The 17,028-nt window shown below is 40.3% G+C and overlaps 1 protein-coding gene and 1 pseudogene across 1 annotated transcript in view; one reads left to right on the top strand and one right to left on the bottom strand.

The window, feature by feature from the left end:
* Positions 1 to 16,111, bottom strand: part of LOC137767184 (cytochrome P450 2C18-like) — a 45,148-nt gene extending 29,037 nt beyond the window's left edge. Inside the window, 4 exon segments of the mRNA XM_068547903.1 lie at positions 3,031 to 3,180; positions 3,353 to 3,515; positions 10,155 to 10,336; positions 16,003 to 16,111. Coding sequence (XP_068404004.1) covers positions 3,031 to 3,180; positions 3,353 to 3,515; positions 10,155 to 10,336; positions 16,003 to 16,111 — 604 coding nt within the window.
* Positions 3,992 to 5,810, top strand: LOC137767646 (tyrosine--tRNA ligase, mitochondrial pseudogene; annotated as a pseudogene).
* Positions 16,112 to 17,028: the final 917 nt, after the last annotated feature.

The raw sequence follows: 17,028 nt of genomic DNA, 5'->3' as shown, positions 1-17,028 counted from the left end.
AGAGAAAAACAAATACCGTATACTAACATATATATATGGAATCTAAAAAAAAAAAAGAAAAAACAAAATGGTCAGAAGAACCTAGGGGCAAGACGGGAATAAAGATGCAGACCTACTAGAGAATGGACTTGAGGATACAGGGAGGGGGAAGGGTAAGCTGGGACAAAGTTAGAGAGTGGCATGGACATATATACACTACCAAACATAAAATAGATAGCTAGTGGGAAGCAGCTGCATAGCACAGGGAGATCAGCTCGGTGCTTTGTGACCACCTACAGGGGTGGGATAGGGAGGGTGGAGGCAAGACGGAAGAGATATGGGGACATATGTATATGTATAACTGATTCACTTTGTTATAAAGCAGAAACTAACACACCATTGTAAGCAAATATACTTAAAATTATACTCCAATATATTGGAGCAATTATACTCCAATAAAGATGTTAAAAAAAAAACAAACATGAATTGACCATTCCATCCTAGTTTGTTTAATAATCGTTCTCCAAATACTCCATTTACATCACTGCCTTGAATCAAGGTGCTGGTTATTTTGAAGAGCGAAAGAACAAAAAAAAATTTAAGGGTCAGTTTTTTAAGACAATAATTCAGGTTATCTATCAGTGCAATATCACGTCTGTCTGGTAAACTTGTTGACAATTAAGCACTGACGTAGGAAGGAAGCAATAGTTAGGAACCTGGAAACGTTTTATATATAGCGAATAGCTGAAGGAACAACTTGTAGAATTAGGAAAGGAAAAGACTAAAGAGAGAAAGATTATGGAAAAATTCAGGTGTTTGATGGAACAAAGGAAAAAAAAGCAAAAGCTGCCCATGTTGTACGAGAAGAAAACTAACACAAATGAACATGAATTGTAAGATAGATTTGTTTGCCTAAAATAAAAATAGGTAAGAATTCTTCATTTCAAACAAATCACAGGGCAAACAAGAAAGATTAAATTGATAAATGGAGTCCTTTTGTTTCTTTATTGCAGTATGGAGAGGAGGTGAGGAGGTGTGGGGAGGAACATCCTGCTCTAAGAAATAGTGTCCCTCATCACCAATCAGGCCTCACATTTAATTTATTTGGACAGAACAGGCCCTCTTGTGGAATTCTGGGATATTGCTACATATAGCCATCAACGGAATACCAGATGCTGTTACAAATTTTTTAATTTGAATTTAGATGAAGTCCATCATTTTACAGACAAATAAATTAAAGCAGAGGAAAAGTAGTTTTCTTTTTTAGTGGTCAATATTTACATGAAATTGCTATAATCGGATGATCGATAAACTTTATATGCAAAAAAAAACCAAATCATATCATACATGAAATTAAGGGTGACTTCAAATCAAAGTGTTGTGATGAAACGATAGGGAATTAAGTAATAGGAACCTATTTAGTTAAGTGCTCCTATGCCAGGCTCCTTTTCAGCTGAACCATGCCAAGACACTAAGCTTGCAGAAAAACTTTTACTTTAGAAGGTAGGGGATAATTTGAGAAGGCCTTAAGATTTCTGTGTGTGTGGCAGCTAAAATCTGATTTTTAATCTTTCCTTTCACTTGAGAGAGAGACTTACAAAGCAGGGTAATTTGGAATTCAGACTGAAAATAAGATCCATCCTAACAAGCAATTCATAGGTCAGTACAGCTGACAGTAAGGGGTAAAATATTACCAAAGTACCAAAATTGGTAAAAAATTACCAATTACCATCCAATTGTTTTAAAATGTACTTGGGTTTTATTTTTATTCAGATGGTAAGGCCAACAACAGATCAGGAGATGATAAGATAGTTTATTACTCATTCTTCCCAAGAGGAGGGGGCACACTACACAAGGCCACATGGGGAAGCACCAAGGTCAGTCAGGAGGCAGAAGGAACAAGGAGAGAGCATGGGCCAAAGCCTTTACTGGGGTTTTCATGGAAGAATGAGCAAGGCTGGGTAGGTATGCTGACTAAGTTTAAGACTGGATAGTTTGGGTAATTTCAGAGGGCTCTAGGCCCTAGGGGTGGTCCCTAGCTGTCCTGTAACTGGCCCTGGGTTGATTTAGGGCAGGGAGAATATTGGCTTGGTGTGTGAGAGTTTCATAAAGGAGGTTTCCTGGGGGTATCGGCTTTGGATAGGCTGGTTTGAAAATCAAAGGAGTGCTCACACACAAGATGTGATGCTCTATCTCAGAATTAGCTAACCCTGGGAGAGGCAGTTGCTCCCTGGGTCTGCAAGGCCCCCAAAACGTCAAAGTATCATAAAGTAGAGAAAACAGAAAACATGATTATTATATCAATAATGGGGGAGGGAAATATAAAGAAAGCTGAAAACAGAAGAAACTAATAGGGAAGGCAGGGTAATGAGTTATTAATAATAGTTGAAATCTGTTTAAATAAATCATTTTATAACCTGGTATTTGTGTAATGTTCAGGATTAAGCCACAGCATCTATATCTTAAAATATATAAAACAACACTGTAAGTAGGGAGCAACATTAAATACATAGACAATTATCATTACTGGCCAGAACAGTAGGCAATGGGTCTCAGAAGAAACCCTAAGACATGTGAGTGAGGCGACCATACAAATATAGGCCAATCAAGTGAAAACACATGTCATTTGTTTCACGCTCCATAAGGGTGTGACGAGGTCATTCCCACCACGTCCACTTGATGAAATGTTCTGGAATACATAACCCACATTTACACTATGGGAAAAAACATTGTTCTCTAATGCTAGAAAAAAACGAGACTCAAAACCTTCTACCTTCATGACCTAATGATTTGAAAACAAAAAGTTCAGGACAGGATAGGATTAAATGACCTTTAATCCACACTATATGCACCATCATGGGCGTACACACACAACAAGCATAGATACACAAAAGCCCTCTTGGCTCTCTCCTCTCTCTCCCCGCTCCACAGGAGGGCTCACAACCATGACCCATACGAAAGATGTGGCTGTCCCTGAAATGCTTCCTAGGATGTCACTGGAGAAGAGAGCAGTCTGTTCAGATGAGAGTTACAGAGCATAGAATCACCCACCACTGGTTTTTCTCAACTCCTCCACAAGGCAGTGGGCTTCCTCTTGAACTCGGTCCTCAATGCTCCTCTTCCCCACCCCGAAATTCCACAGTGTCATGAGGGAGATGCGCCAGATCTCCTTCCATCTCTTTCCATTGCTAAAGAGGATTCCTACCAGGAGGAGAAACAGAAACTAGGAGGGAGGCCCTAGGGAAGGAGGAGTGAGGTGACACTTGGCAGCCTGGCAGATGGACCCAGCTCTGCTGGGGGGCTCTTCAAATTCCTCTTTTCCATCCTCCCCACCCTCACTACCAATGCTGAACATGCGCACATGCACACCTACCATGTCCTTTATTAACTCTTTGAGACACAGGGAGACTGCCTCTTCCAGGAAACTCTTCTCACAGATCAATCAGGGCTTCTTTCACTGCTTCATAACCATGAAACACAATGGTGGGCTTCAAGCCAAAATACCCAGTGAACACAGGGCCATACGCTTTTGAGAGCTGGGAAATGTAAAGAAAATGCAAATATAAGCAAAAGAAGTCACAATTTGGTCTATTTTGCTCACGATTAAGATTGTTATCAACATCATGTTGTTGATGTTTTTATTCTGCCACACATAACCTCAAACATTTCTGGATCTTATATATGTATGATGATAATTCAACATCCATTCATGATAAAAAAAAAAACTCTCACCAAAGTGGTTGTAGAGGGAACATATCTCAACACAATAAAGCAGAAGACCTAAATAGACATTTCTCCAAAGACAACATACAGATGGCCAACAGGCATATAAAAAAATGCTCAACATCACTACCTATTAGAGAAATGCAAATCGAAACCACGATGAGGTACCACCTCACACCAGTCAAAATGGTTATCATCACAAAGTCTACAAATAATAAATGCTGAAGAGGGTGTGCAGAAAAGGGAACCTCCTACACTGGTTGCGGGAATGTAAATTGGTGCAGCCACTATGGAGAACAGTAGGGCGACTCCTTTAAAAACTAAAAATAGGGGCTTCCCTGGTGGCGCAGTGGTTGAGAATCTGCCTGCCAATGCAGGGGACACGGGTTCGAGCCCTGGTCTGGGAAGATCCCACATGCCGCGGAGCGACTAGGCCCGTGAGCCACAACTACTGAGCCTGCGCGTCTGGAGCCTGTGCTCCGCAACAAGAGAGGCCGCGACAGTGAGAGGCCCGCGCACCGGGATGAAGAGTGGCCCCCGCTCGCCGCAACTAGAGAAAGCCCTCGCACAGAAATGAAGACCCAACACACCCAAAAATAAATAAATAAATAAATAATTTTATTAAAAAAACAAAACTAAACTAAAAATAGAGTTATTATATGATCCAGCAATTCCATTCCTGGGTATTTACCCAGAAAAAAACAAAAACTCTAATTCGAAAAGATAATGCACCCCAATGTTCACAGCAGCACTATTTACAATAGCCAAGTCATGGAAGCAACCCAAGTGCCCATCAACAGACAACTGGCTTAAAAAGATCTGGTGTATTTATACAATGGAATATTACTCAGCCATTAAAAAAAAAGACCAATAAAAAAATAAATATTATTTTTGAAAAAGAATGAAATGTTGCCATTTGTAGCAACGTGGGTGGGCCTAGAGGATAATATGCTTAGTGAAATAAGTCAGAGAAAGAAAAATACTACATCATATCACTTATATGTCAACTCTAAAAAATAATACAAATGAATTTACATACAAAAGAGAAAAAGACTCACAGACATAGAAAACAAATGTATGGTTACTAAGGTGGGAGACAAATTAGGGGTATGGGATTAACAGATACAAACTAATATACATAAACTAGATAAGCAACAAGGATTTACTGTATAGCACGGGGAATTATACTCACTTTCTTGTAATAGGTCACCAGGAAGGAAGATGGCGGCGCCCAAATCGCGGTGCACTTCCTGAGGCGGTGGTTTGGTACCACAGGCGGGTCAAGAGTCTTCCCCTGGTACTGCGTGAGGCCAACTCGGGCGCTCGGGGGTTGCCGGAGGTGCCGAAGGCTCTGGGTCTGTTCAAGGAGTTCTTCCCCGAAAGGGGTACGAAGACAGGGCTCCCAGAGCTCTTGGACGGTGGTATGGCGGGCAACTTTCCCCAGACCATCTACTGCACCTTCGACCCCATGACTCGCTTCCTGTGGGGCATCTGCTGGCACTGTTGGGCCTGTTTCACTTCCACCGATTGGGCCACAAAGCGAGCGCGTCGGTGTGAGGTGCCACCGCGCGCCTAGGAGACCGGAGCGGCGGTACCTGGGCGCACAAGGCCCTGGACGCAAAGCCCGTGCAAAGCAACGTGCGCGCCGTGCGCCGGGGGCTCTAGGCTGCTGATCACCAGCAGCTGCTCAGTAACGGGCGGACGCGGGGCAGCTGCGCGGTGCTGGACAGCTCGGCGTGGTATCAGAAGCAGCACCTGGGGGACTTCCTAGCGGCAGCGGGCGGCCACTTCCGCGCGGGCACGCTGCTGAACCGGCCCAGCGTGCAGACTCGGCTGAAGACCCCGGTGGCGTGAGTTTGGCCGAGTTTTTATACCAGGTGAACCCTGGAACAAGCGTCCTGGATAATACATGCTGCAAAGCAAACGCCGTTTCAGACGGTCCTCGAGGGTATCGGATGATAACGGAAGGCGGAGTCAGTACAAATCACAGGCAAGTAACGGATCCTGAGAGTGTTTTAGTTGTTGGACAACATATTCTTAAGAATGGACTTTCGTTACTTAAAATAGGAAAAAGGAATTTCTACATTATAAAATGGCTTCAGCTATGATGAAAAATCCTTCTGGTGGTTCAAATTTATCCATTCATTCTCAAGACGTACGAACGTATAATCTTAGCTTATGCAAATCAAACAACAGAGAATGGAGTATACTCGAGGCCTCACAGCGTGAGTGATTTCATTATTTATATAAGTTGGTTCTGTTTGTGTAATAGTGGGATATTTTATTTCCTGGTCCTTAAACATTAAGGGCTACCGCAGAAAGGCATGATTTCCGGGGTTAATCTCTTTTCATAATTATTCTCCATGAAAAACTAAATGCTATCTTTCCTATCCTGTCCTTCTTGTTCTTTTGAACACAAGGAAGAACAATGAAAAAGAGGTAGTATAAGAAATTGTAGCGGGGGGGGGACTTCCCTGGCGGTCCAGTGGTTAAGGCTCCGTGCTTACCCTGCAGGGGGCACAGGTTCCATCCCTGGTTGGGGAACTAAGATCCCACATGCCGCGCAGCGTGGCCAAAAAAAAAAAAGAAATTGTGGGTACTTCTATATCAGGTGAATATCTCACTGGATTTTTTTGTTGTTAAGGAAGCTAGTACAGTTCTCCTTTAAAAAGGAGAAAAGTTAGAGGAAGCCATATTTGACATTAGAAATTACGGTAGAAATAGTTTCCTTTGAAAAAAAAAAAGAACAAAGATCAGTACTTGACTTTTCAGGAAGTTTCTAATTCAGTTTTCCAGCCCCTTGCCTGTGTTCCATAGAATTAAATTTACTCACAGCCTTGTTTATTTGTTTTTGTTTTTTTTTTTACTTAGTAAAAAAGGTATCAATGTTTTATAAATTTATAAGCGTTTAGTTTTCAAAGTTTCAAATTCTGCCCCCAGGCAGATTGCAACTTGAGATGAACTGAAAAGTTAAGTAACCAACAAGATAAAATAAAGGATAATCATATGAGTATATCAAAAGATAAAAGGGATAAAGAAATTTCAGGTCAAATTTAAAGTATTTGGAATCAAGACTTAGTTAAATTAAGCTCTACATTCACTAGGCAATTTGATCCTCCAGAAATGTTTCTAAAATCTGAAAAATCAAGGTAAAAGCACCCCTGTTTCCCCTGAGGATCAAGTGAAACACAAACACAAAATGGTTTACAATCAGATTTGTTCTAGAAAATCTTACAGGCAGCAAAGCATGGCTTTAGAGTTCAAATTCTAGCCATTTACTACCTGGGGATTACTTGGAGCAAGTCACTATCTTCATATGCAAAAATGGAGATGTAATAATGCTCGAGTCAATTAGGAAAAATCTAATAGAGAAAAAAAGTCGTAAAACTTTCGTACAGTATAAGCTGTATTGCTATGTTCCAAAGTAGATTTAAATGTTAGAAAGCCATAGTTTATCCAAACCTTCGTCTGGGAGTAAAGTTAGGAAGAATTCATTTGTTGACAAACTTTAATGTCACTTCATAGCAGCAATTTTATTTACATAGTAAGAATGAACATACAGGTATCCATTATAAATGTCAGACATCATCTCTACATTTCAAAACTTTACTCAGTTTGAGGGCTAACAAAAGAAGTTTTTCTCTTTCCATACCTATCTTGCCTCTGTTCTTCTTTGTACAAGGTGTGTAGTACTAGCAAGCGCATTACTGTAGCAGGTCACATTTTCAATTTGAAATTTGATGTGCTGGGGAAAGGTGCATGATGAGGTGTTTTCCCCCTTACAAATTCAAAAAGCTAGAATAGAACGGTCATCATCTGACCTACCTGAAATAAGTAAGTCACGGATTGCTATGATTTCAAAGTTGATGTCTAATGATGGCAGAGTAATTTTAAAGTGTGCTAACAAACATCTTGGAAGCATGTATTCTACGAAGATGGTACTACTAACAGATTCAAAGTAGTACCATATCATATCAGAACGAATCTGGTTTTTTATGTTTGAGATGAGTTGCTAAGCCTATTGTTTCTTAGTAAATGGGTACCGTTAGCTAAAGGTAACGGACATATCCATATTGTTCCTGCCAGTAGTCCTTCATAAATGTCATGACTTTAAAAATTTTAGTATCTACAAAATATAACTGATCTTCAAATTTATAATGTAATTCATGTCAAGAACCACCTGGAGAATTTTAGTAAAATGTTTATGTTCTAAACCTCACTCCCAACCCCCTGAAAGCCTTTAGGAGTATGTGTGTGTGTCCAGATGTTTTTCTTTAAATAATAAAGCTCCACATTATTTTCATTTTAAAAATATCTTGTGATAACATATAATGGAATATAATCTGCAAATAAAACCAAACTGAATCACTATGCTGTACACCTGAAACTAATGCAATATTGTAAATCAACTACACTTCAATAAAAATGTTTTAAAAGACTAAATATGATGGTGATTATTATATCACCTCTGATGTGCCGGGCCGTGGCCTGGGTACTTGGTACTCAGATTATTACTAATCATCATATCAAAACTTTGAGCTAGGGTTATTTACCCTGTTTTATAGATAAAGAGATTAAGGTTCAAAGGCTTTCCTGTTTATTTACAGTGTCTCACAGTTAATAAATAGAAGACCCCAATTTTTTTTTTATTGAAGTATAGTTGATTTACTTCAACTATAATGGTGTGCCAATCTCTGCTGTACAGCACAGTGACTCAGTTTTACACACATATACTTTTTTTTAATATTCTTTTCCATTATGGTTTATCCCAGGAGATTGGATATAGTTCCCTGTGCTATATGGTAGGACCTTGTTATATATCCATTCTAAATGTAATAGTTTGCATCTACCAACCCCAAACTCCCAGTCCATCCCTCTCCCTCCCCCCAGCTCCCCCTTGGCAACCACAAGGCTGATCTCTGCGTCTGTGAGTCTGTTTCCGTTTTGTAGATAGGTTCATTTGTGCCATATTTTAGATTCCACAAATAAGTGATAACATATGGTATTTGTCTTTCTCTTTCTGACTTACTTCACTTAGTATGATAATCTCTAGTTGCATTCACGTTGCTGCAGATGGCATTATTTTATTCTTTTTTATGGCTGAGTAGTATTCCATTGTATATATGTACCACATCTTTACCCATTCATCTGTTGATGGACATTTAGGTTGTTTCCATGTTTTGGCTATTGTGAATAGTGCTGCTGTGAATATAGGGGTGCATGTATCTTTTTGAACTATAGTTTTGTCTGGGTATATGCCCAGGAATGGGATTGCCAGATCATATGGTAATTCTATTTTTAGTTTTCTGAGGAACCTCCGTACTGTTTTCCTTAGTAGCTGCACCAACTTACATTCCTACCAACAGTGTAGGAGGGTTCTCTTTTCTCCACACCCTCTTCAGCATTTGTTATTTGTAGACTTTTTAATGATGGCCATTCTGACCGATGTGAGGTGGTACCTCATTGTAGTTTTGATTTGCACTTCTCTAATAATTGGTGATGTTGAGCATCTTTTCATGTGCCTACTGGCCATCTGTGTGTCTTTGGAGAATGTCTATTAAGGAGAAGACCCAAATTTCAACACTGCTTAGTTGACCTCTGATGCCTAAGAAATTTTTCAGTCCCCAATGCCTACCTTGGAACCAATATCCAGTTGACTGCTTCAGAATCACCTGTAAAGCTCACCCCATAGGAATTCTGGCTCAGTAGTGATAAATACTAGAAATCTATATTTTTTAAAACCACCATAGATGATTCAAATGCCCAGCCCAGTTTAAGATCCTCTAGTGTTACTAACAGAAAGAGAGCAAGCATCACAAAGGCAGTGCCAGGACATGAGCAGCTCATGGAAGAACAGTTTCTTCCATCCTGCATCATTCTTGGCCGCAGACAGCAGCTTTGTGCAGAATCCAAAAGGATTTTATTACCACCCAGCTGGCTCTGACTAATTACTTTTTTCTTTCATTCACTCATACTTGTCCTACTCCCAAGCTATTTCCTTAACATCAGGCATAATTTGCTTCTTCACAGAAGTTCAATTTTCATAGCTATTCTGAACAAAACACAGTTTATATAATAGATGACTTCTTGAATGAAATCTCTAATCACAAAACATTTCCCTTACCATTTACCTTCAGCCAAAAATCATAGCAAATAGTGGTGAAACAAAGGGAAGAAACACTTCAGTCTTTTGTCACGTTATTATTTTGATTCAACCATACAAAGACCTAAATGTTTCTCTACTCACAAAATGCATTCCACTATTATTGACAATGACAGACCAAAAGTAATACTCGAAGGGAGTGTTTGCCTTAAAATAATATCTTTTAATAATTTTATTTTAATATATTGTAATGTATTTTAATATATTTTAATAAAGATATTTTATTTAAAAGTAGATGTTCATTTACTTTCCCTTTGCAAGCCACTGGAGGAACATAAAACCTACTTACATTGGTTAAGGATTTGCTGATGTCCTTAACATCTAACTGTAGGATATTTCCAAGAATTGGGAGAGGAGTGGGGCCAGTCGGGAGCTGCCCTTTCCCAGAGCTCTCTTTCCAGAGTGAGAGGAGAAGCAGACAGGAGAGACAGAGCACCAGGACCACAGCCGGATCCACTGGAACCTTCTCTTCTTACTCAGACAGCTGTGAACCTGAAATCTAAAGCTTTTATAACAGTCCCTGCTAATTCAGCTTGTGCCTCTGACTCGTAAAGTGAACAATCAGCTAGGTCTACTTTAATTTCTCTTTTGAAGGAACTTTAGCTTTGTGATAATTAAAATATGGTGTTCTTTGCTCTTGCCCTTTTTTTCAATGCCCCACCTGGGCATTCCAGTTTAAGAGGTCTGGGGTGGAGCCCAGGTACTGGTAATTTTTTTTAAACACTCCAGGTGGTTGACAACCAGTGAAGTAAATGATTTGATCAAAAAGTTGCTCAACATTCTGGATTCTCAGATTAGTAACCAGTTAAGAATGTATGACTTTGAGGGCAGTCCTTGTATATTAAAAAAAAAAGTTTATCCTTTAATGCTTTATCAAACACTAATATACTTTGTCCTTGAAAATGAAAACCTTTTGAAATTTTTTAGTGTACTGTACTAACATTATAGCTTCCCAAACATAAACCAGCTAACATAACTCATTCATTTTGAGGGTCCAAACATGTATCAAGTAAATAGCTAAGTAAATTTACACACATTTTACCATTAAACTCTCCCCCTCCCCTCAGAAAAAACACTAGAAGAAGAAATTTTTAATTTTTATTTTTCAGATGGGGAAAGGGAAATTCAGAGAACAGGAGGTCTGGCCAGTGTCACACAGCTAATAAGTGACAAAACTGGAATTTGAAATAATATCCTCTAATGCCCATTGTGGTACACTGTGGCTTACACCACAGCTGCCTCAAGAACAATTTTAGGAAAACAAAACCAAACCCCCAAAACATTAGTTTCTCTGAGCGTACACCCCGTGAATGTCTACAGAATAACAAGTTTCACACTAGATAGATGTTCGTTACTTGACTGTAAGGATAAAAGGGTCGTGGGTTCTCAAGACATAAAAGATAGCGATTCTACCCCTCCATCACTGCAGAGGTGAAACTTGCTCAGGTAACTAAGGGAAGGGCTAGTCTCAGGGGGCAGAGCTTGAGAAACCATGACTTCCCCCACCTCCCAGTCACCTCCAGATACATCTGCTTTGGTTGCTTTCTTTGTTCTGTCATTGTAAGAAATAATGGAATGAAGTATGCACAGCAAGGAAGGGAGATTTTGACAAAACAAAAGGTGTGGATTCAGTGGAAGATGGAAGACAGGGACTTCATTGAACAGACTCATGGCCCAGAACCAATGCAACATGCAGACCTGAACAGGAAACAACACTTAGTCATCATGAGGATCTAAATGTCACTGGAATTATCTACATTACTAGATCACTAATAGTAATGCTTATACAAAGACATATTCTGTGAAGATATCATCATATTTGGTTTTTTATTGAAGTATAGTTGATGTACAATATTATATGTTAAATACAAGTATAAAATACAGTGATTCACAATTTTTAAAGGTTATACTCCATTTATAGTTATTATAAAATATTGGCTGTATTCCCTGCGTTGTACAATATATCCTTGTAGCTTATTTTATACATAATAGTTTGTACCTCTTAATCCTGTACCTTTATATTACCTTACTCATTCCCCCTTCCCTCTCCACTGGTAACCACTAGTTTGTTCTCTATATTTGTGAATCTGTTTCTCTTTTGTTATATGCACTAGTACAGGAGTATGTACTTTTCCAGTGGAGTTTTAAGCTGTACTTGAGGAAGCTTCTACAGAGTCCACAGAGTTCACTGGACATCCTCAGGGAAAAGAAAAATAGCCACCCTATAAGCAGTTCTTATATTTTCCTATCAAGTGTTCCGATTTTCAGAGCTCTAAGATACTTTATGCTAAAACTTCTTATTTTTGTTGCTCTGCCTTCTTTGTATTTCCTTTTCAATTTCTAGCTTTTTAAGCTACATTATTCATTGTTTGATTCATTTTCACATGTTTGTCCTAAGTGTTTAGAAGTATTATATGGTATGAATTTTCTTCATTGAATAATATTATCTTTATTCTACGTATTGTTGGTATATCTGTTGTTAGTATTTTAAAAGTATTGTGGAATATTGTTTTTGGTACCTTCTTTGATCCAAAGATTTTTTTTTTTTTTTTGCCACGTGGCTTGTGGGACCTTAGTTACCCGACCAGGGATTGAACCCAGGTCCACGGCAGTGAAAGCGCAGAATTTTAACCACTGGATCAGGGAAGTCCCTGATCCAAAGATTACTTAGGAGAGTTCTGAAATCTCCAAGCAGTTGTTTTACTTACCTCACACTTTGTTTTTAATTATCCTGAAATTGGATTACAGGAAATGATCTCCATTACACTATTTAATTTTTTTTAAATTGAGGATCTTTTATAGTCCAAAATGTTGAATTTTCATTAACATTACATGGTCATCTGTTATTAACATTTGTTCGACATTTTTAATTGTATCTCTCCTTCATTCTACATCGACCAGAGTTTTAACTGCCTGATGGGTCAGCAGAACATGATATATGAATCTCCAGCGATGGCAAAGGATGGCTTTCTCCTTCCTTCATTCATTCAAATGCTCATTCATGTATTCCTCTCACAAAAATACATGGAGCACTGGGCCCCTAATCCCAGTCAGGCCCTGCCCTGAGCACTGAGGACACAGGGGCAAGTGAACACAGGAAGGGGTGTGACCCCACATTGGCAATGGGAGGAAGATCTTTCCAGGCTGAGGGTACAGCATGCCTAGAGGATTGGATGGGCCTGCTGGGGCCACAGAGGGAGAAGTGTAAGTAGAGAAAAGAAAATGCCAAGGGCAGGGTGGAGGGTGTGTGAGTTTCCATTGCTTTGGTACTCTGATTGTTTCTTCCTCAAGATTGTCTTGGCTATTTGGAGTGTTTTGTGTTTCCATATAAATTTTGAATTTTTCTGTTCTATTTCTGTGAAAAATGCCATTGGTAGTTTGATAGGGATTGCGTTGAATCTGTAGATTGCTTTGGGTAATATAGTCATTTTCACAATATTGATTCTTCCAATCCAAGATCATGGTACCTCTGCAGGCATGGTCTGCCCAGTTACCTGTCACAGGAGTGATTCTGGGCAGAACCCAGCTCGGTGATCTCCACAGTGTGGTGTGGTCCAGCTGGCCACGGGAGCAGCTGTATAGGGGACTCTGCTTCAGGAGCCACTATGGAGGAACCACATCCTGGTAGGGATGTGGACCTGGAGCAATTGTGGCAAATGCTGAAGAGTTTCCTGGCAGAGTGCACTGACAGTGAGACACCCAGTCTCGCTGTCCCTGGATATCAGTGGGAGATGGTGGAGTGTGCTGGGATGGTTCAGGTGTTCATAGCTCTCTTGATTTTAGGCAGAATTTTTCAGGTAGTCAAAGAATGGCTTTCTCTACAGGGAAACAAGGAATCTGCCAGTCAGCAGTTCAGCACAAGCTGTAGCAAAATGTAATGCTCCTGACAAGTTTCATCCTGTGAGGGAAGAGGATGCAAATGCAGAAAAGTCTGGTGACCTGGACTTGTTCAACCGTATGATGAGGAACATCATATGTGTTGTAATAAAACATGGGGGGAAAGAAAATCCTCACTATTCAGACCAAGAACGGTTGATATCTGTTCCTGAGGAAAAAAAAAAAAGATCTAGCCTCTGGGAGATGAAACCAATTCTATCAAAAAAAGTGGAAAAAGCTAAATCACAATTAAAACTACTGTGGGCGACTGCAAAGAAGGCTCAAGGTCTCCACTGTGAGCCTGAGTGTAGAGTCCAGTCATGTCTCTGCAGGATGGTCCAAAGTCAAATGCATATTCAAACATTCAAAATAGCAAGAACAATCTATCCTACACCAACATGGCTAAAAAAGAGAAGAAAAAGCCCACCTGACAGATCATCATGAAGGTGTCCAGACTGAAGAATCTTCAATCAAATGGGCAGATCAACATCCTGAGGAGGGAGGAAATGAAATGACTGAGCTTTAACAGAGACAAGAAGAAGAGCAACTTAGAATGACCTGTCATGGCAGATCGTGACTTGGCAGCAAGAAATGGGAAGTTCTGAAGCAAATGACCTAATGATGCATGAAAATGATGAACTCAAGACCTACAGGAAACAATTCAAAGATCTCAAAAAAAAAGCTGGCAAGAATCGTTTCTTCACAGAGGCAGCCTGTCTGTGGAACTAAAACCTCAGGAGAGTTTTGGAGGGAACTGAATGAAACTTCATCATCTACAGAGAAGAGGTTGCAAACCTGAGACAAAGAAAAACCCTGTGATTAAACTTGAGCTCCTAGAAGTGGTTCCTTGGACATCTGATGATCCCAAAGGAGCATTTGGCAAGGACCATTTGCTCCCCAATCTCTGTGAATGGGTGCTGCTTCCCTTTCCTCAGACCCTCCCCCTGAGTGCCAGGCTGACCTCCTCCTGCAGCTCCATTCCCCAACCCATGTTTACTGTGAGTCTAAGGGGGGAGCTCCTGGCAAGAGGATATTCACCACCACCCCAGGAAGCCTGAATACACCCCTCTGAATCAGATCCTACCAAGGGGTTTCTGTCTGCCTTTTTGTCCACCATGGCCTGGCTTTTTTCCCTGGACACTGCCATTCTGAAATTTGAAGTGTGTTACCTGTGGCTTCCCTCATGACACTAGTCATAAAAATCCTAATACACTGGTAGACTTTTATGTCACTGAGTTTCTTATTTTCCTCAAAATATTTTGGAACTATGCGTGTATTTATTTTTAGAATACAAAGCTCACTTTTGGCAAGTGGTTTTACTTTCTTTCATCCTGATACTAATATTTCAGGATCGATTCAGTTTAAGTCATTCCCATTATTTCGTACATCTAGAAATAACAAGCAGTAGATATTTCTTTGATGAGTCATTTCAGTTTTGTTTAAACAATACAATATCTGTGAGCAGTTTAATCCACAAAGACACTTGAAATTTAAAAATACTTTTCTCTGTTAATGTTTCTATCTACCAGTGTTACAAGAAAGAGCTGAAAATTGCTTCTTGGCCTCAATAAATTATGGTTGAATTTTTAAATGATTAGTGTGTGGTGACTGAGTGGAGAGGGCAGTCTGTGGAGTGGGAGTCCAGCAGGACTGGACCCATCCATGTCTAGTGCCCTCTGGCTGTGTGGAGCTCTGGAAGGGGCTGCACTAATTGTAGATGTTCCATGAAGAGGGAGGTAGCCTCAGGCTATCACTTCTTGCCTCTGCCCCAACTCACCAGGAGACCTGGTGGCCACTGGGGACCCTCAAACTCTTCACTGGAAAGACGGACCTATCCCAATATAATTTCCTCTTCAAAATGGTGTCTTTAGGCTTCACGTGCTGATGTCCTCAGTGGGATCTTGCCCCAAGAGCTTGGGTGGGGGCCTTGGTACTGGAGGACGAGGTATGGAGGCAGCTCTGCCCAGTAGCAGGGCTGACACAGAGTCAGGTGAATCCCCAGGGCTGGCACGTGGACGGGTGTGGAAGCAGAGCGCACAACTGAAGTCTCAGGTATTTGGGCAAAGTGTCTTGAGTCTCAGACCCAGACCAGTCCCATGCTACAATCAACAGCCCTGAGTCTGGTCCAGAGCCACAAACACTCAGGGCAGAGCAGCTGTCATAGTCTTAAGGGGACACAGATCCTTTGTGTCAGCCATCATGAGGCTGGAGGAATCGCATGCCCCCTGCCCACCACCAAGTCTCAGGTTCCCCATCTGTACCTGGGTCCAACATTAGGAACTGCCTACGGTGATCCTGGGGAGCTTCCAATATGAGTAGAGTCTTTGAATCAGGATAAACATGTTGCCCAGACCTGTTCCCATTACTCATCCTGAAGCGGCAGTGGTGGTGCTGTTGAGCAAGAGGGGCCCTTTCATTTCTGTTCAGTGGTGTGATGGGAGAGTTTCACTTTCTCATGAAAGTGGGCTAGCTAATCTATCTCACCTTCTCACAGATAACAATGATTCAGTCTGGGCAATTTTTCATAAGAAAACAGTTCACAGAACACGTTCGGAGGGCCACCCAAATCAAATAGATCCTAGAAGGGATTACTTGAGAAAAAGGAACTGCAAGGAGTGAGATCTCTTAAGAGTGCGGCTTTTCATCTGAGGACAGGCCCCAAGATGCACTAGGTATCAAAATTCACGCAAATGACACAGGATCAAATAGAATATCTAAAAAGTCATGTTGGTCAAAGAAATTGATTTTATAATCAAAACTAACCCCACAAAGTCAGCTTTGAGTTCAAGTGGCTTTCTTCATGAATTCTATCACATTGAAGGAAGAACCAACATCAAAGTTATACCAGCCTTTTCAGAAAGTAGAGGAAGGAAGAACACTTCCTGATGTCTTGTAGAAACCAATTATTACCCTGACACCAAACCTGGGAAAGACATCACTCAGAAATAGAATTACACACCAATATGGTTGTGATCATGCTCACATTGTCTTAACAAAATATATTGATCCAGCAACAAGCATAATATCATGACCAAGAGGCATTTATCAACAGGAATGCAATATAACCTTTAAAATAAAACACAAATTTTAAGTCCACTCTTGTTAACTAAGTAAAAAAGATAAAACAAAAATTCACCTCAATAGATTTGGGGAAATTTGGAAGAAAATCATTACCATCATTATGGAGAAACCCCCCAGCAAAATTGGAATAGAGGGAAAGTTCCTCCATTGATAAAGTACATCTGTAAAGAGTCTTGAGTTAGCACTATCTTTATCAGTGAAACATG

Source organism: Eschrichtius robustus, chromosome 7, assembly GCF_028021215.1.
Source record: "Eschrichtius robustus isolate mEscRob2 chromosome 7, mEscRob2.pri, whole genome shotgun sequence".
NCBI lineage: Eukaryota > Metazoa > Chordata > Mammalia > Artiodactyla > Eschrichtiidae > Eschrichtius > Eschrichtius robustus.
The sequence above is the reverse complement of the archived record's forward strand: the minus strand, read 5'-3'. Positions and strand labels throughout refer to the sequence as shown.